At 41.8% G+C, this 20578-nt stretch overlaps 1 protein-coding gene across 1 annotated transcript in view; it reads left to right on the top strand.

Moving 5' to 3' along the window:
- The window catches only part of CEP192 (centrosomal protein 192), a 140514-nt gene extending 120745 nt beyond the window's left edge, over positions 1 to 19769 (top strand). The window contains 5 exon segments of the mRNA XM_017877480.1: positions 7565 to 7684; positions 8109 to 8230; positions 10703 to 10829; positions 11616 to 11674; positions 19346 to 19769. Coding sequence (XP_017732969.1) covers positions 7565 to 7684; positions 8109 to 8230; positions 10703 to 10829; positions 11616 to 11674; positions 19346 to 19484 — 567 coding nt within the window. The 3' untranslated portion in view covers positions 19485 to 19769.
- Positions 19770 to 20578: the final 809 nt, after the last annotated feature.

Here is a 20578-nt window from a genome sequence, read left to right as displayed (position 1 = left end):
TTTTTCCATAGGCAGTTAGTAAGAACATCATGTAAATTGTCCAGGAGTGCCTCATTTGATTCCACCCATTTAGCTTGTTTCACCCAGAGCATTGCTACTCACAGAGCGAGTGTGCACCCGAGAGAAGAGCCTGCCTCACTCACAATGCGCTGTAGCAGACAGTCTTAGTGTCAAGAAGCAGTCAGCTAAACAAAGTGGCGCACTTAGCAGTAAAGACCACAGACTGCCAGTGCTTACAGTCATACTACACTGATGGAGATGAGAGTTTTGTCTATCAGCCGTAGCCAGAAAAACCTGCCATTACTCAAAAACAGTTCAGTGTTTGTGGCATAGTCAGCAGTGTATCTTCATGGGTGACACATCCTTCCAGCTACTATGACCCTCTTAAATGTTAATTTATTCCTATAGCCTTCAAATGTCTCCTAATAACACTAATCCCCCACCTGGCCTCAGCAATATACTTTTTCATTCTAATTGCTGAAGCTTACTGCCTCATTTATTAGACATTCAGACTTAAAGTAAGTTATAGAATGTAGCTGTGAACTCAGAAATGACCATAAAAGAATCTTGAAGCAGCTGTAGCAGTTGTTGCAAACTACACACTTGACTGGGTCTGTATAACAGGCTTTCAGAGGGTTTCTCACTTTTTTTGGAAAGACACACAGTTCTACACGTGTAGTTTAGTTCGTTTCCCAAACCACAACAGAAGCAAAGCAGAAGAATGGGATAAACACACTGTTCAAGTAGAGTTCAACGTATGAGGAGGTATTGCAAAAAGAAACCCAACAAGAAAGACATCCCGTGTCAATCGATCAGAAGACTTAACCTTGTTAAGACAGCAGTACTCCCTAAATTGATCTACATGTTCAACACAGTCCCAATCCAAACCCAAGCTGGGCCCAAAGCAATCTATAGTTAATGCTGTTCCTATCAAACTACCAACGTTATTTTTTACAAAACTGGAAACTACTATGCTAAAATTCATACAAAGCCAAAAAAACAACCTGAATAACAAAAGCAGTCCTAAGCAAGAAGAACAAATCTGGAGGCATCGTGCTACCTGACTTAAAGCATCGTGCTACCTGACTATAGTTTTAAGTCTTCTTGCTTAGGACTACTTTGGGAGGCCTAGACGGGCGGATCACGAGGTCAGGAGATCGAGACCATCCTGGCTAACATGGTGAAACCCCGTCTCTACTAAAAAATACAAAAGCTAGCCGGGCAAGGTGGCGGGCGCCTGTAGTCCCAGCTACTCGGGAGGCTGAGGCAGGAGAATGGCGTGAACCCGGGAGGCGGAGCTTGCAGTGAGCTGAGATCCGGCCACGGCACTCCAGCCTGGGCGACAGAGCGAGACTCCGTCTCAAAAAAATAAAAAAATATAAAAAAATAAAAAAAACTATACTATAAGGCTACAGTAACCATAACAGCGTGGTAGCAAAACAAAAACAGACATATAAACCAGTGGAACAGAATAGAGAACCCAGAAATAAAGCCACACACCTACAACCATCTGATCTTCAACAAATCAGCAAAAATAAGCAATGGGGAAAGGACTCCCTATTCAATAAATAGTGCTGGAATAGCTGGCTAACCATATGGAAAGGAATGAAATTGGACCCCTGCCTTTCACCACATACAAAGATTGACTCAAGGTGGATTAAATATTTGAACATAAGACCTCAAACTGTAAGAATCCTAGAAGAAAACTTAGGAAACACCACTCTGGACTTTGTTCTTGGGAAAGAATTTTTGACTAAATTCTCAAAAGCAACTGTAATTAAGAAAAACCAAAAATTGACAAATGGGACCTAATTAAAGAGCGTCTGCACAGCAAAAGAAACTATCCACAGAGTAACAGACAACCTACAGAAGAGGAGAAAACATTCACAAACTGTACGTCTGACAAACATCTGATACCCGGAATCTATACGGAACTTAAAACAATTGAACAAGCCCCAAACAATTCACCCCATTAAAAATGAGCAGAAGACATGAACAGACACTTCTCAGAAGAAGACATACAAGCAGCCAACAAACATGAAACAATGCTCCAATCACTTATCATCAAGAAATGCAAAACTACAATGAGATACCATCTCACAGCCGTCAGTATGGCTGTTATTAAAAAGTCAGCAGCCTGGGCAACATGGCGAAACTCTGTCTCTGCAAAAAATACAGAAATTAGCTGGGCATGGTGCCATGCACCTGTAGTCCTACCTACTTGGGAGGCTGAGGTGGGAGGATTGCTTGAACCCAGGAGGCAGAGGTTGTAGTAAACCAAGATGGTACCACTGCACTCCAGCCTATGTGACAGGGTGAGACCCTGCCTTCAAAAAAATAAAAAGTCAAAAAACAATAGATGCTAGCAAGTCTGCAGAGAAAAGGGAATGCTTATACATTCAGTGTGAATGTAAATTAGTTCAGCCACCGTGGAGACCAGTTTGGAGATTTCTCAAATAACTGAGAACTACCATTTAACCCAGCAATCCCACTACTGGATGTATGCCAAAAAGAAAGCAAATTGTTCTACTAAAAAGATACATGCACTTGCACATTCATCACTGCACCATTCACAGTATCAGAGATATGGATCAATCCACTGTTGATCACCGGTGGACTGGATAAAGAAATGGTGGATTGGTACATGTATATCATGGAATACTGTGCAGCCATAGAATCAAATCATGTCCTTTGTAGCAACATGGATACAGCTGAAGGCAGTTATCCTAAATGAACTAACACAAGAATAGAAAACCAAATGCCACATTTTCTCACTTATAAGTTGGAGCTAAATACTGGGTACTCATGGACATAAAGATGACAGCAATAGAAAGTGGGGACTACTGGAAGGGAGAAAAGGGCTGAAAAATTAACTGTTGGGTACCTGAGCGTTGTGCAGTATACCCAGGTAACAGACTTGCACATGTACCCCCTGAATCTAAAATAAAAGTTGGAAAAGAAAAAAGGAACAACAATAGGCCCAGAGTGGTAAAGATATAGGTGTCATGCATCTATTTTAAAAAGTAAAAAATTGAAATTAATGAGCTAAGCAGTCAATTGAAGAATGGTGAAACTAATAAATCCAAAGAAAGAAAGAAAAAGTTCTAAAGCAAAATATAGTGAAATTAAAAACAAAGAAATGAGAGAAGATGAACATCTCCAAAGCTGCTTTTTTTGGAAAAAATAATAATAGTAGACAAACCTTTGGCAAAATTGACCACAGCAGGAAAAGACAGTTTTACATAAAAGCATTTGTCACATGAGAATCTAGCAGAATGAGATTAATCAAAAGTTCAAAAAATTTTAAAGAATTAAAGGTAAATAAATGTGTTACGAAAAGAATGACTTGAATATCAAAGATTTTTAAATGCCTCTTTCATGAACCCTCAAATATGTTTTCCAAAGTGGTCTTCATGAGTTGTCCTGAGAATTTGTACACCTTACACTGTTGTAGAACTTTGTCCCCTGCCCTGCAAAAAACTGTACCAAAATCTAAGCCCACTTTGTTCTTTGTTCGTTCTAAGATTTAGTGCACAGTTGTAATTAAAGTCTAAATTTAGTTAAATAAAACAGAAAAAAGTTAAAGATAAATTCATCTGAGTTTTGTTTTAAAATTGAAAGGCTGATTCTGAAATCTCTATAGATATACAAGAGACCTAGAATAATCAGACAATCTTGAAATAGAACAAAGTTGGAGGATTTTACACTTCGTGTTTTCAAAACCTACTACAAAGCCACATTACACAAAACTGTGTGGTTTTGACAGTACCATAGAACTATGGAATAGGATTGAGAGTCCCAAAATAAACCCTAATATTTATAGTCAATTGATTTTTTTTTTTTTTTTTTTTTTAAATAAGGGCACCAAGACAGTTCAATGGGGAAAGAATATTTTTCAACAAATAGTGCCTGGGAGAACTGGATAGCCACATGCAAAAGAATCTGGGTAGACTGGCCGGACGCGGTGGCTCATGCCTGTAATTCCTGCACTTTGGGAGGCCGAGGCGGGTGGATCACGAGGTCAGGAGATTGAGACCATCCTGGATAACCCAGTGAAACCCTGTCTCTACTAAAAAATACAAATAATTAGCCAGGCGTGGTGGCGGGCACCTGTAGTCCCAGCTACTTGGGAGGCTGAGGCAGGAGAATGGAGTGAACCCAGGAGGCGGAGCTTGCAGTGAGCCGAGATGGCGCCACTGCACTCCAGCCTGGGCGACAGAGCCAGACTCCGTCTCAAAAAAAAAAAGAGGGTAGACTCTTACTGTGTTAGGGTTCTCCAGAGGGACAGAACTAATAGGATATATGTATATATGAAAGGGAGGTTATTGGCTGGGCATGGTGGCTCACGCCTGTAATCCCAGCACTTTGGGAGGCTGAGGTGGGTGGATCATGAGGTCAGGAGATCGAGACCATCTTGGCTAACAGGGTGAAACCCCGTCTCTACTAAAAATATAAAAAATTAGCTGGGCGTGGTGGCGGGCGCCTGTAGTCCCCGCTACTCGGGAGGCTGAGGCAGGAGAATGGCGGGAACCCGGGAGGCAGAGCTTGCAGTGAGCCGAGATCACGCCACTGCACTCCAGCCTGGACGACAGAGCTAGACTGCGTCTCAAAAAAAAAAAAAAAAAAAAGGTGGTTATTAGGGAGAATTGACTCACACGATCACAAGGCAAAGTCACACGATAGGCCATCTGCAAGCTGGGGAAGAGAGAAGCCCAGTAGCAGCTCAGTCTGAGTCTAAAAGCCTCAAAAGAGGGAAGCCAGCGGTGCAGCCTTCAGTCTGTGGCCAGACTGTCAGAGGGCCCCGGGCCAAACACCAAGTACCAAGGCTGAAGAACTTGGAGTCTGATTTCCAAGGACAGGAGGGACAGAAGGAAGCATCCAGCGCGGGATAAAAGTGAAAGCCAAGAGACTCAGCAAGCAAGGTCATCTCGCTTTCTTCCACCTGCCTCCTCCTAGCCTCCTGGCAGCTGAGTGGATGTGCTCACCCACATTAGGGTGGGCGTTCCTCTCTCAATTTGCAGACTCAAGTGTCAGTCTCCTCTGGCAACACCCTCACAGACACACCCAGAAACAATGCTTTAGCAGCCATCTTGGCCTCCTTCAATCCAGTTGAGTTGACACCTAGTATTTGTGGGGTTTTGTTGTTGTTGTTGTTTTGAGATGGAGTCTCGCTCTGTTGCCCAGGCTGGAGTGCAGTGGTTCAATCTTGGCTCACTGCAAACTCCGCCTCCTGGGTTCAAGTGATTCTCCTGCCTCAGCCTCCAAGTAGCTGGGACTACAGGCGCCCACCACCACGCTCGGCTAATTTTTTGTATTTTTAGTGGAGACGGGGTTTCACCGTGTTAGCCAGGATGGTTTCAATCTCCTGACCGTGTGATCCGCCTGCCTTGGCCTCCCAAAGTGTTGGGATTACAGGCGTGAGCCGCCGCTCCTGGCCTGAGTTGACACTTAATAGTAACCATCGCACTTACCTAGTACCATATACAGAGATTCACTGAAAATCGACCATAGACCATAAACATTAGACCTAAAGCTATAAAACCTCTAAGAGACAACATAGGAATAAATCTTCTTGACCTTAGGCTAAGCATTGGTTTCTTAGATTTGACACCCGTAAAGCACAAGCCACAAAAGAGAAAATAGATTAATTATCAAAATCAAAACCATTTGTGCTTCAAACAAAACCGTCAAGACTGTGAAAGACACAGAATAGGGACAAAAATTTGCAAATGCTATTTTGCCAAAGGACTTGTATCCAGAGTATGTGAAGAACTCTTACAACCCAGTAAAAAGACAAAGAGCCCAATTTCTTAAATGAGCAGAGGATTTGAATAGACATGCCCCAAAGAAAACATACAAGTGATCAATACACATGTAAGAAGATGCTTAGAATTCCTAGTCATTAGCAAAATGCAATCAAAACGAGAAATCAGGTATCACTTAACACCTTCTAAGATGGCTGTGAAATTTAGAAAAACAGAAAATAACAAGTGTTGGTGAGGATGTGGGGAAATTGGAACCCTCATGCATTGCTGGAGGGAGTGTGAAATGGTACAGCCGCTGTGGAAAATAATTGGGCAGTTTCTCAATAAGCCAAACATAGAATTACTGTGTGACCCAGCAGTTCCACCTCTGGATATACACTAGAAAAATTGAAGCAGATTTTCAAACAAAAACGTGTTCACAACAGTGTTATTTGTAGTAGACAAAAAAGTAGGAACCACCCAAATGTCTGATGGATCGATAAACAAAATCTGGTATATCTGTAAAATGAAACATTATTTGGCAGTGAAAAGGAATGGAGTTACTGGTACATGCTCTATCCAGATGGATGAACCTTGAAAACATCGTGCTAAGTGAGAGAAGCCAGTCACAGAAGCCTCCAGATGTGTGATTCTGTTTACGTGAAATGTCTAGGATATGCAGATCTCCGGAGAGAAAGTGGAGTGTGCTTGCCAGGGGATTAGCTGAGATACTGAGTGTTAGAGTTCCCAGTATGTGCCTGGGGTGTAACATGCAGTGATACTGGTTTTCCCCTCCTCTGTTCTCTTGTGTTTTTGGTATTTGAAGGGGTATAGTTAGGATTTCGTAGTCCCGTAGTGCCCAGTGGTGGTTTTTACCCTTTCCTTTGGTTTTACTCTTTCCTTCCTTCATCTTCTCAGAGTCCAAGTCCATAGTGGTGTAATTCTCTAGTCAGATGCTCTCCTCTCCCTGACCAGTCCTGCTTTTGCCTCCAGGCTCTCAAAAGCCTTGAGCTCAGGCTGACTGGGTTATTACGTTTAAGGTTCTGCGTGGGCAGAAATTAGGCCATTTACATGTTTTAATGTTTAAGTCCAGACTCAGAAATACTGATTCATTGTTAACCTGATTCATTGTTAACTGATTGATTGTTAAGTGATCAGTATTATCAACACTAAATTATTTGATAAAGCTAAGGCTCTTAATATTGGTAACTGTTATCAAATGCTGTTTTAAACATTACAATTGTCCCATGATTGAGCTTTTTACAGGTTGTACACATGCAGGGTGTGTTTATCACTGAGCTATGTGCCCAGGGTCACTGGCTGTGACTGACATTTGGAAGCTAATCATAATGCGAGCTGCCACTGTGGAGTGTCTGGTGCTTGTCTTGTTCTGCCTCCTGTAGCCGCCGCCCCCCTCCCTGTTGTCCGGCCTTTGTCCTGGTACTGCTTGGCCAGCAGAGGGTTCCGTAAGCATGCGAGGGAAGACAATTGCGCGTCTGTGGTTGGACCTTCCTCGTGTAGGTGTTGTACTTGACAGCTTTAGTGCTTTCTGATAACATGTCCCCCCCACAGTAAAGCATTTATTGTACATTTTAAGGAATATGTCATATAAAGCCTTAGGCAAAAATGTGTTTTGGATCTGGTATAGTAACCCGTTAGAAATGAAGTTGTCCAAATTCTTTCAATTAGTGGGAAAACTAGCCAGTGCAAAAGCATTTGTTCCTTTAATTTTTTTCATACCAAGTCTTTGAGCTGGTAATCTAGCTGCCACTGTGTTGAATGATCAGTGTCTCAGTTTCTCTTCTGTGTGTATTTTGTAGGTCTCCATCACATTTTTGCCCAGAGGTAGAGGGGATTATGCCCAGTTTTGGGATGTTGAATGTCACCCTCTTAAGGAGCCTCACATGAAACACACTTTGAGATTCCAGCTCTCTGGACAGGTGAGTAGTACACTGAATTTAAGTAAATCATTATGTGTATTTTAAAAACAGAAAGGAAATTAACAAGAAAAATTGACCTGAAAATGCAGAATATAGTCCCGTAATCCTAATTTTCTTGTTTGTCTGTATTAATTGGCATGTTTGAGGTCTGAGTTTGGCTGTGTTGTTCGTACAGCCCATGAAACCCATGTTTGACTTAGTTATGTAAGAAACTCTATGTACGTGTGCATCATGCATGCACGTGGGCACATGAGAGAGAGGAACCAGGCAGTACAGAGTACAGAGCTTGCAATTTAGGGGATTTAAAAATCTTAAATCTCCTTTTAAAAATTTTTAAAGGAAATGGTAGAATTCAAATAAGTAAATGTCCATATATTTTCTTAGTTTTATTTCTTCTCCCTTATCCTGTGATTTTTCTGTACAGAGCATCGAAGCAGAAAATGAGCCTGAAAACGCACACCTTTCCACGGATTCCCTCATTAAAATAGATCATTTAGTTAAGGCCCGAAGACAAGCTGTGTCAGAGGCTTCTGCTCGCATACCTGAGTATGTTGTTTTGTCATTCTTACGAGTTCTTTACCAGTACTTTATTGAGGAATAGAGTCAGTAAAATGCTTGATGACTTTACCTGAGTTCACATGCGTTACCAGCACTCCAACCACGATACAGAATATTCCTGTCGCCCAGAAATTTCCTGCCTGTCCCTTTGCAGTCAAGATTTGTCCTGTTCTGATTTCTGTCATCATAGATTCGTTTTGTTTGAACTTCACATATATACATATGAATGTATCTATTCTTTGTGTCTGGCTTCTTTTTCTCCACATTCTAATTTTAAGAATTCATTCATGTTATTGAATGTACCTATAGTTCATTGCTTTTTGTTTGGTATTCCATTAAATGAACATATCACAATTTATTCATTTTCCTGTTGACTTTTGGATGTCTTATAATTTGGAACTATTATGAATTAAGGTGCTGTGAACATTATTCTGTGTGCATTTCTGAAGATGACATACATTTTCATTTCTTTTGAGTAAAAATACCTAATTTTACCCAAAATTGCCGGGTCACATGATAACCATGTGTTGAACTTTAAAATAAACTGCCAAATAGTTTTCCCTAAATAGTTGTACCATTTTATGTTCCCATAAACAGCATATGAAAGTAGATTCTTGGCCGGGCGCGGTGGCTCAAGCCTGTAATCCCAGCACTTTGGGAGGCCGAGACGGGCGGATCACGAGGTCAGGAGATCGAGACCATCCTGGCTAACACGGTGAAACCCCGTCTCTAATAAAAAAGACAAAAAACTAGCCGGGCGAGGTGGCGGGCACCTGTAGTCCCAGCTACTCGGGAGGCTGAGACAGGAGAATGGCGGGAACCCAGGAGGCGGAGCTTGCAGTGTGCTGAGATCCAGCCACTGCACTCCAGCCTGGGCAACAGAGCAAGACTCCGTCTCAAAAAAAAAAAAAAAGTAGATTCTTAAAAGCTTTAAAATGTAAAACTTAACACCAGCCGCATATATAGCTTTAATGAGAATATTATTTAGTATTATACCTAATGAAAATATTTCTTACAATCCTTAATTAGTAATTAGGTCTAATTAGGTTCTTGAGGAAAATGCCTGGAAAGACAATATATGTTAAATATCTGCTGAATTTAATATAAATTTATTCATTTACTTTTTGGGAGCCAATAATGCATTTGGAAGAAATTAGAGCCCTTTAAAGAATGCGTGTTCTTGGCACACTCCCTCTGGGCTCTTATGCCTCACTTCTCTCTTGCTCTCCAAGCCCGGCGCCTCCACGTCTCCCTTCTGGAGACACAGCCTCGCCAGCCCACAGCTCACACCGGCTGGGGGGAAACAAACAAGAAATGGGGAGAAGTTATGGAGGCAGCTTGGTCTGTGAAACCTGGGAAGAACTTGCCTGAAAGGGGACATTTAAGTTGAGGAGGATGAGTGGAAATTGCCTAGGTGAGGAGGGTGGGAGAAGTTCAGTGTGAGAGGGGAGTTGGGGGGGGCAAGGCCAGAGCTGGGCCTGGGAGGTGGTTGCTCTTCTGGAGAGCTGGGAAGCCGGGAGTGACATGATCAGGTGTGCGTGTATAGGAGGAGTGACATGATCAGGTGTGCGTGTATAGGAGGAGTGACATGATCAGGTGTGCGTGTATAGGACAATCCCCTGGCTGTGGTATGACTGATGGGATGGAGGTAAGGAGGGGCTATTTTAAAGGAGTCCAGGAGTAAAATAGTGTCAAGGAATAGGAAGAGAACAGGCAGACTGGAGATAGGAGGGCCTCTGCGATGGACTGGATGAAGGGTGATGGCTGTGAGAAGGTCGGCTCCCGGATACCATTCAGCAAACACAAGTGGAGGATCAGGTTTGAGGACAAAAATCACAAGTTCATTTTTGTATTTGTGGAGACTGAAGGTGTTTGAGCTATCCTGAGGGACCATTGTGTAGTGACTGAATAGATAGGGCTGGTGGGGGTTGCCAAGCTAGGTGTGAGGGGAAGGTCCGATGCGCAGAGAGTTGGGGGTGGAGGGGAGCCTGCGGTGACCCGGGAGTGGCCGGAGAAAGGGGAGGCAGATGTGCAGGGTTCAGGAAGCCCAGGCAAGAGCCAGTGGCACCGCCAGCAAACATTGCCTGGAGGCCATACCTGCATCAGGCGCTTGGAGCAGCCTGTGTCCCTGTGATAGTGAAGTACAGTCGGTACTGCAGCGTGAGGGGCCAGGTGAAGTGAACTGAGTTAAAGGGCCACCTTCACACAAACTGGGCTTCTGGCAGGTAGAGACCCAGGCTGTGAGGAGACTGAGGCCTGTCCTGCACACTTTGTGAGAGGATTCCTGCTGTCATCTTCTTCACATAAATTAGATAAGTTGTCATTACAAAACTTATATTTGAAAATAAATCGCCAGGAAAAACACAAATTAATGCAATACTACATAATTTTAATATATAAAAATAGTTTAAGTTACTGTGGATTTCAAATTCTTAACTTTTACATCTATTTCCAAAGCAGGCAGCTTGATGTGACTGCTCGTGGAGTTTATGCCCCAGAGGATGTGTACAGGTTCCTGCCGACTAGTGTGGGGGAATCACGGACACTCAAAGTCAATCTGCGAAATAATTCTTTTATTACACACTCAGTAAGTTGGAAATATTACTATGGGTTTTGGAAAAATAAATGCATTCAACTCGGTAACAAACATTTTCCTGATGATTCTAACAAGCATTTTCCTGATGATTCTATAGACTATATTTAAGTTGTAGTAATGAGGTAATTTTTAAAAATGCAGTTATAAGGCCAGGTGCAGTGACTCACACCTGTAATTCAGGACTTTGGGAGGCCAAGGCAGGGGGATTGTTTGAGCCCAGGAGTTTGAGACAAACCTGGGCAATATAGTAAGACTCCATCTCTACCAAAAAAAAAAATTAACAGGGCATGGTGGCACATACCTGTAGTCCCAGCTACTTGGGTGGGGGCTGAGATGAGAGGATCACGTTAGCCTGGAAGGGTGAGGCTGCAGTGAGCCATGATTGTGCCACTGCACTTCAGCCAGGGTGACAGAGCAAGACCCTGCTCCCATCCCCCCCAGAATTCCTTAATATTGTATTTGAAAATAAACCCACTGGAAGTTTATAACCCTTTACTTGAAAACCAAAATTTGTTTTATATTTTAATTTTAACTTTTCTTTTCTTCTGTACACACATATTTCTGGACAGCCTTTACTTTAGTTAAAACTAGATTAAATTCATGTTAAAATTTTCTTAAATATGCTTTCATTGCCTTAGCATTTGTTGTCCTACCTAATTTTGTGGCAACACCTAAATTTATGAAATGTATCTGTAATAAATAAATGCGTGGTATGCTTATATATGCTAGAAGATCTAATTTTCATAACTTTATAAAGTGTTTTCTGTTAACTTCCAGCTGAAGTTTTTGAGTCCCAGAGAGCCATTCTATGTCAGACATTCCAAGTACTCTCTGAGGTAAGTTTGTCGCAGATCGCAGTGTTCTCATCAGCAATGCAGGACTTTCGTTTCTTGGGAGTTGGGGCTTGTGAGGTCTCCTCTGCTGCAGGTCCTCCAGATTCCTCACCAGCACCAAACAGCATTAATCAAATGAGTCTTTGCAAGTAGAAGCAGAGAAAAGGAGCCTGCAGGGGGACAGCTCCTGACTGTCCGTGGTGCGCTTAGCGGTGCCGCAGGGCGCAGCATTTGGGCTGGTGTGACTCCTCCCACCCAGGATTTGCAGCCACATAAATCTTAGAGCTGTAATCATCTTAAGATTGACTTTTAGAGTAATTCCTGTTTCAAATGTTATTTTCACTGGTATGCTAAGAGTCAAGGACTTAGATTTTCATTAATTGGGACAAAAACCTTTCCAGGTTAATTGGGAAAACTTTTATTGTGGTGTTTTTCAATTGTCATTCTTCAGACACCGCTTACTATTCTTAATCAGGGCCTCATTTTCTTATCATCCTTGCTAATTTTCTTTTCTATATGATTCACGTTTAGGTTGAACTCTCGAACTGGGTTGTCATTGTTATTTAGGACTTAATAGTAGGGTTCTGTTGGACTTAATGCTGAAGAATAATTTTAATTTCATCTTTGAATCCTTAAGTCCTTTAATTATTGTAAAGTCTCTCATTTTAGCATCAGGCACTATTCCAGAAACATGTTCTATTCTGTGAAAATGTGGACCACTCTGCAAACATTCTAGGCCTGCCGTTTATTCACTTACTAAGACCAGTGGTGCTGTGCCACTGAAGTTCACTCACAGCCCTGGATACTGGAAAGATGGCTTGATTGAAGACTGTTACTTCTACCTTACTCTTTCTTTTTATTCTTTTATCTCTCATACCACCTCTTCCTTCTGTGGACTATAAAATATTTTAATATGCTTGAGGGCTAAACCCTTCCTTTCACTCCCAGGAGACTGACCTAAAGGCACAAACTATAGATTTTAGTTCTGAAAATTCAACAATGAATACATCTAAAAATTATCATAAACTTGATAAACTCTTTGGCCTCAGTTTCCTTATTTGTAAAATGGGGATGCCAGTGCTAGCTACTGACAGCATAGAATTGTGAGGAATATAAGAGATGTGGTAATAATGCCCAGACATAGCAGGTGTCAGTGTCAGTATCTTCATCATCATCATCATCATCATCATCATCAAGTCTCCCCTGTAGGTGACCTTGGCTGGCAGGATGCATCAACACTCACTCTACAGATTTTGATAGAACCTCATTTTATTATCAGTGTGTCTTCATTTAATCCCTATGACAACTACATAGAAGAGAAAGGCCCAAGTTTAAAAATCAGCCAAATCCAAGTTTTCCGACTTCTGTTCTCCAAGTTCTCCTCTCATAGTAGTCTGTGGATCTCTCCAGTTATTGTATGCTGCCCCAATTGATTTGAGACTAGTGAGTGATGCTCTAGTGTGTGTAATAATAGATTGGAACTACTAACATACATACATGGTAACACGACTGCAGAGGCAATTATTCAGAAAAAGATCATTTAAATTTCTAATTGTTGTAACTATTTTTAGTAACTGAATACAAATAGATACTGAATAATTTATCCTGAACACTATTATTATCTAAACTCAAATTGTATCGTACCTGCATTATTCATTCTCCTTCCTCAGATTGGTTCATATCCCACATCTTCACCAGCAAAATGTTTTGCAGGGTATGTTTTTAAACATGCAGTGGATCAATGGAATACTTCTGTAAAAACTGGCATCCATCTGTCACAAACTGGAAGGACTTTAGATTTTTATTTCAAGGAGCTCTTCTTACCTTAAAAAATATTTTTTTAGGCCAGGTGCAGTTGCTCACACCTGTAATCCCAGCACTTTGGGAGGCCGAGGCAGGCGGATCACGTGAGGTCAGGAGTTTGGACCAGCCTGGCCAACATAATGAAACCTCATCTCCACTAAAACTACAAAAATTAGCCACACATGGTGGGAGGCGCCTGTAATCCCAGCTACTTGGGAGGCTGAGGTGGGAGAATCTCTTGAACCTCGGAGGCGGTTGTTGTAGTGAGCTGAGATCATGCCACTGTACTTCAGCCTGGGCAACAAGAGTGAAACTCTGTCTCAAAAATAAATAATAAATAAATTAAATAAATAAAAATTTTTCCAAAGCCTAACAAAGTTCATTTAAAAAATTATCTTGAATAGCCGGGGTGCGGGCCAAGCCTGTAATCCCAGCAACTTTGGAGGCCCGAGATGGCGGATTTCAACGAGGCAGAGATCAGACCCTCCTGCAACACGGTGAAACCCCGTCCCTACTAAAAATACGAAAAAACTAGCTGGCGAGGTGGCGGCACCTTAGCCAGCTACTCGGGAGCTGGCAGGAGAATGGCGTAAACCTGGGAGCGGAGCTTGCATGAGTGAGACCGGCCACGCACCCAGCTGGGCGATAGAGCCAGACTGGGCGTCTCAAAAAAAAAAAAAAAAAAAAAAAATTATAATTGAAAGTACCAACTTAAAAATTACTTTAAAAAAAGAATATTTACATATACCCCATCCTCATCTGTAGTTTTGATAAAGCATCATTATTTAAAATAGCTTGTTAAATCGCAGCTTTATGTCACTCTTCTCCATTTTATGGGTAGGTATGAGGCAGGCAAAACTTTCCTGCAGTTAAACATTCATTTTCCAACTTCCATTATTGAATACGTCGTCATTTCAAATTCTTTTTTGATGTTATATTCTTTGCTTAGTTTGCCTTCACAGATTTTTTTTACAGAATTGCTTTTCTGCCAAAATTTGTGGGCCAATTCAGATTTGACTCTTTGCAGAGAAAGAACCTAAGCCTATTTCATCACAATGGTGCTGCAGATGGCGGAGTCTGTTTCTGACATGGAGTGTAGGGACAAGACCAGCCGAGTGGGAATCAGACAAGGGGATTTTTGAAAGATGCCTAGAACATTTTTAATGAGAAGCTCAAATTTATAAATGAGATGACCTTTTGCTTAGCTTCAACTTGTTTTCTATAAACCACTTTTGAGATACGAAATATGTTCCTTGCTGGTCATGTAAAAGTAGACATTTTTGTGGACGTGAACTTGTAGACTTGCCGTTCCAGTGCTTGAAATTAAGAGTCATAAATTACAGCACTGCATTCCTGTGCAGCCTGTGTCATGTTAATGGCATCAGAAGGAACTTAGAAACATGAGAAACTATTTTTAAATTAAGCAAAATTTGGACAGTTCAATTAAGTTAGCATTTAAAATAGTATCGCAATGTGCATAGTTTGTACTCTGAACATATTTAAATCTTTTTAAACTTTGATGCTTTGAAGATAAATTTGAATGAAATAATTTTATACTTTATTAGTGGCAGACACTTAAGTTATTCTGATGATGGTGAGTTTCCAGAAAATCTTCATCGATACTATCACTATGGGATTATAGGGTAAATGCATAATAGTATCGATTTCAGCAATAGCTTTAATAGCAGCAGCTCATTGTAAATTTGGTAAAGTATGAGTAAGAAAATCATGTGTATGGGCCGGATGCGGTGGCTCAAGCCTGTAATCCCAGCACTTTGGGAGGTCGAGAGGGGCGGATCACGAGGTCAGGAGATCGAGACCATCCTGGCTAACACGGTGAAACCCCGTCTCTACTAAAAAATAAAAAAAATTAGCTGGGCGAGGTGGCGGGCGCCTGTAGTCCCAGCTACTCGGGAGGCTGAGGCAGGAGAATGGCGTGAACCCGGGAGGTGGAGCTTGCAGTGAGCTGAGATCCGGCTACGGCACTCCAGCCTGGGCGACAGAGCGAGACTCCATCTCCAAAAAAAAAAAAAATCATGTGTATGAAGTACTAATTCTGTGATCTGTTTAACCAAATGAACTTAACTCTGGGTTACAGGAAACGTTTAAAGTAAAATTTTAGGCAAAGAAAGGTGGAAACACCGGCTCCTTTATAACAGAGAATGACCTGTGTTGACCTTGGAGAAGCAGCGGGACAGTAGAGGCAGATGCCACAGTAACCCCAGTGACAGTTCTTACCACAGATCTGAAGTCATAGGCACTTACGGCATTGTGTGCTGTTATATTTGTCCCAAACACGAGACACTGTGACTTTAGACAAAGGCTTACAAAATATAATTGCCAGATGAGAGCAACAGTTAGCTTGCCTTGGCAGTGGAACAAAATCTGTGTTCTTAAAGCCCTGAGAAGCAATTCCCAGCCTTTAGTTAATCACAGTTTTCATTTGTTAGATCACCCTGTGCTCTATGACACCATTGACTATACATTTCCAAAGTAATAATAGGAATATAGTCATCTGCAGGGTACAGGAGATAATTACTTACAAAGAAGCACTTTTTCCAAGGCCCCTGGGAGCCGTGGGGCTGCTCTCTGTAAGCTCCGGCACTAGCCCAGGAAAGCGGCTGTTCCTTATAGGCTGTCAACTGATTCTAGCTGAAGGAGGCAAAAGAGTTCCCCCAAGAAGGTGCAGGGGTTTTGCCCAGTGCGGAGGTCGGTAAACACGAATGTATGATAGATTATAAGTGAGGTAATAGGGAAAAGGAAACATTGCAACAGGTTTTTTTGTAAGGGTTCTTTTTTAGGGTTCTAAGTGATGATCTCTTTCTTATATCTTTTTTAAAAGATTTGTTTATGTTTCTACTTAGTCCCAAAAAGCATCTTTCTCTTAACCTGTTGTTTCATGCACATCTAATCCCAGCTGAGGTGTGGTAGCTAATAGGTTTCACCTCAACTGTGCCCTCATGTCTTTGCACAGTGCAGGGTGCACAATCCTGGCAGACCTTGCCTGTCATTTGAGAGAGAAGGACAATTCCTAGAAAAGTGACAAGCCAAGGAACAGAGTTACCATTGAGCTGCAGTGACTTCTCACCCATATGTGGGAACCAATTTTATTACCTTTTTCAGTTTCTTTGATAATGGTGTTACCTTGTATGTGCTAATGTACTGGCTTTTTTTTTTCTGTAGAAAGTGTTCCTTTAAAAAAATATTTCGGGCCGGGCATGGTGGCTTACGCCTGTGATCCCAACATTTTGGGAGGCCAAGACGGGCGGCTCATCTGAGGTCAGGAGTTCAAGATCAGCTTGGCCAACATGTGAAACCCTGCCTCTACTGAAAATACAAAAAGTAGGCCAGATGCGGTGGCTCACGCCTGTAATCCCGGCACTTTGGGAGGTCAAGGAGGGCAGATCATGAGGTCAAGAGATCAAGACCATCCTGGCTAACATGGTGAAACCCTGTCTCTATTAAAAATACAAAAATTAGCTGGGCGTGGTGGCGGGCGCCTGTAGTCCCAGCTACTCAGGAAGCTGAGGCAGAAGAATTGCTTGAACCCGGGAGGCAGAGGTTGCAGTGAGCCGAGATCGTGCCATTGCACTCCAGCCTGGCGACAGAGCGAGACTCCGTCTCAAAAAAAAAAAAAAAAGTAACTGGGCCTGGTGACGTATGCCTGTATGTAGTCCCAGCTACTCAGGAGGTTGAGTCAGGAGATTGGCTTGAACCAGGGAAACAGGTTGCAGTGAGCTGAGATTGTGCCACTGCACTCCAGCTTGGGCGACAGAGTGAGAATCCATCTGAAAAAAAAAATGTTTTGAAAGAAAAGGAAGAAGTATAGTTGCTAGAATTTGTAGGTTCCACTAAGCCCTTTCCATGTAGATAGGGCCTGCAGGGAGTTGGGGGTTGAGTGTGCACAGCCTGATGGCCTCTCTGCTCCCTCGATGTGTTTCTGCTCTGCGTGCCTTTGCAGATAAATCCATCATAGCTAGAGAGAGGATCTGAACTAGACCTCCCCACTGGATTCAGAGGACTTTCCTGCTACCTTTTCCCGTGTGTGTGTGTGTGTAGATTAAATTAGTTTTTAATAATAGTACTACAAAGTACTTTTTAAAGTATATCCATCTTGCTGGGAGTGTTCTATAGCTGTATTAAATGTTATGGTTCTTTCTAAATTGCATTCCAGTTTGTTCAGTGTATCTGTAAATCTAAAGCAGATGATATATTTTAATCACAATAGACTTAAATTTTCAGTTTGATATAGAACAGTTCTATATTCTGTGATGAAATTTGTTAATAATGAGTTCTTCCAGAGATTTGTTTTGGGATATTTTATTATTTTTAGTAATTCATAAGTTATAATGCCTCTTAAATAGGCAAATGATACTATATATATCCAAGTATTGACCACCATCATGAAACAGAAAATTGTAGCTAATGCCATGGACCAGGTTAGATTTTTTTTAAATGGTACGTTATCTTTGACATGGTAAAACAAGTGTAATGCGTTGGGGAAAAATCACCCAGCCTTTAAATAAAAATATAGAGAGATATACATACACACCTTTGCGCTATGTAGATATATTTAAGAACATACGTTACCTGTATTATCAGTTATATCCAGGAAAAGGCTTTGAAATACTGAAGCTGTTTTCTAAACTTCGTGGCTGGTGTACTCTTGTGCACCCAAGAGCCGACACTGCTGGGTTTTTCAGGACAGATGCTGGAAACCGAAACGTCCATCACTTCTGGTCGCCAGGCTTTAAAACACACAGCTCAGAGACAAGTCTAAGGGGTGAAGTACCTTCCCCTGAGCTCGGAACGTCCACTTAAAAACAGCTGAGCCTTGAGGTTGATGACATCACATGGGCTGTGTGTAATACACTGTGAATAACTTGTTAAATTGCATATTTTGAGGTGTATTTTGAAGCTCTTAGGACATAGTTTTAGGGACAAAATAAACCCCCCAGAATACTATTTTTAACCATAGGGCACTCATTACCTGCCTCTTTATACTGTAATCTGAAAGTAAAGTTTCTAGAATATTTTTGATGAAAGTTTTGAGCCAGGCGTGGTGGCTCACGCCTGTAATCCTAGCATTTTGGGAGACGAAGGCGGGCGGATCACTTTGGGCCAGGAGTTTGAGATCAGCCTGGCCGACATGGTGAAACCCCGCCTCTACTAAAAACACAAACGTTAGCTGGGCGCGGTGGCGGGCGCCTGTAATCCCAGCTACTTAGGAGGCTGAGGCAGGAGAATTGCTTGAACCCGGGAGGCTGAAGTGGGGTGCCATTGCACCCCAGCCTGGGCGTCAGGAGTGAAACTCCGTCTCAAAAAAAAAAAAAAAATTTCATATGAATTTTAGAGCAAAACCTGCACAGCCCATTACTGATAGGGTTGGGACACGTTGTTTTAATGTTTCCAGTACAATGTGCTATCTGGACTGAGTAAAACGGGCAATTAGGGTGTTCCCGAGCCCTTTCTTAGGTAGATAGCGTTTGCAGGCAGAATATAAAGCTGTATATATGATAGTTTAGAAATCTTATTTTCGTTTTTATATATTGATAGTTACTGGATAGCCAGGAATATATATGTATGTAATACTGTTTTAATCCAATTTTAGATTTTTCTCTCCTTTGTGTCATTTTCTCATTAAATAATAGCATCAAAGAAACTATAAATACATTTAAGCTTAATGTGGCTTGACCGAGCTCTTTCATTAAATAATAGCATCAAAGAAACTATAAATACATTTAAGCTTAATGTGGCTTGACCGAGCTCTTTCGTCAACACCCGAGCCAGGCGCTGTGCTGCTGTGCTGCCTGGGACAGGGTTGCGGGTACTGTCACAACATGCCGCTGTCATGTGCCTCTCTCTTTCCAGAGCCCAGCATTACATCAACATGCCCGTGCAGTTCAAACCGAAGTCCGCAGGCAAATTTGAAGCTTTGCTTGTCATTCAAACAGATGAAGGCAAGAGTATTGCTATTCGACTAATTGGTGAAGCTCTTGGAAAAAATTAACTAGAATACATTTTTGTGTAAAGTAAATTACATAAGTTGTATTTTGTTAACTTTATCTTTCTACACTACAATTATGCTTTTGTATATATATTTTGTATGATAAATTGGATATCTATAATTGTAGATTTTTTTTTTTACAAGCTAATACTGAAGACTTGACTGAAATATCATGTATCTAGCCTACAGTATTATACTTAACTTTTACAGGTGAGAAGAGAGTTCTCTGTTTGCACTGATTATGATATTCTGAATAAATATGGAATATATTTTAATGTATATCCAGAAGTTTTTCAGTTAGCTTGTCTTTTTCTATAATGTCATACAGAAATTAAATATCACTTTATTCTGTTAATTATTTTCAAGCTTCTGTGTCTGTTCTGTGATTTTTATTCTCCATCGCACAGTTTCCTTTCTCCTAAGAAATTCCTTCTCTGTTCCACTTTTAGCCAGTTGCCCAGAGTAGAAAGGACAATTTGCTTTTCAAGCAGCTGGCTATTTTACCGAGAGGGGAAGCCTTCATAGTCTGTGCAAACACAGTGAAGAGGTTCCCACGTTGGTACCTTGAGTGTTTACATCTCCTCTGACCTCACATACTGTATGTAAAGCTAGACAGGACAACTGCTGCAGAAGCTGGTATAGATGGGGTAGGTTCCAGTGGGACACAGGGAGGGAAACAGCAGGCCCCGAGAGCTGTCTATGGTAGGCTTGAGGTCGAGGCAGTGACACAGTTTTTTGTTTTTGTCTTTTTTTTTTTGAGACAGAGTCTCGCTCTGTCCCCAGGCTGGAGTGCAGTGGCCGGATCTCAGCTCACTGCAAGCTCCGCCTCCCGGGTTCCCGCCATTCTCCTGCCTCAGCCTCTGGAGTAGCTGGGACTACAGGCGCCGCCACCACGCCCGGCTAATTTCTTGTATTTTTAGTAGAGACGGGGTTTCACCATGTTAGCCAGGATGGTCTCGATCTCCTGACCTTGTGATCTGCCCATCCTGGCCTCCCAAAATGCTGGTATTACAGGCATGAGCCACTGCGCCCAGCCAGTGACACGGTTTTACCCAGGAGGAACGTAGTTATTAATTGCTCTTCTCACCATTATTAGA

Source organism: Rhinopithecus bieti, unplaced genomic scaffold (genome assembly GCF_001698545.2).
Source record: "Rhinopithecus bieti isolate Rb0 unplaced genomic scaffold, ASM169854v2 scaffold_11273, whole genome shotgun sequence".
Lineage (NCBI taxonomy): Eukaryota > Metazoa > Chordata > Mammalia > Primates > Cercopithecidae > Rhinopithecus > Rhinopithecus bieti.
The sequence above is the reverse complement of the archived record's forward strand: the minus strand, read 5'-3'. Positions and strand labels throughout refer to the sequence as shown.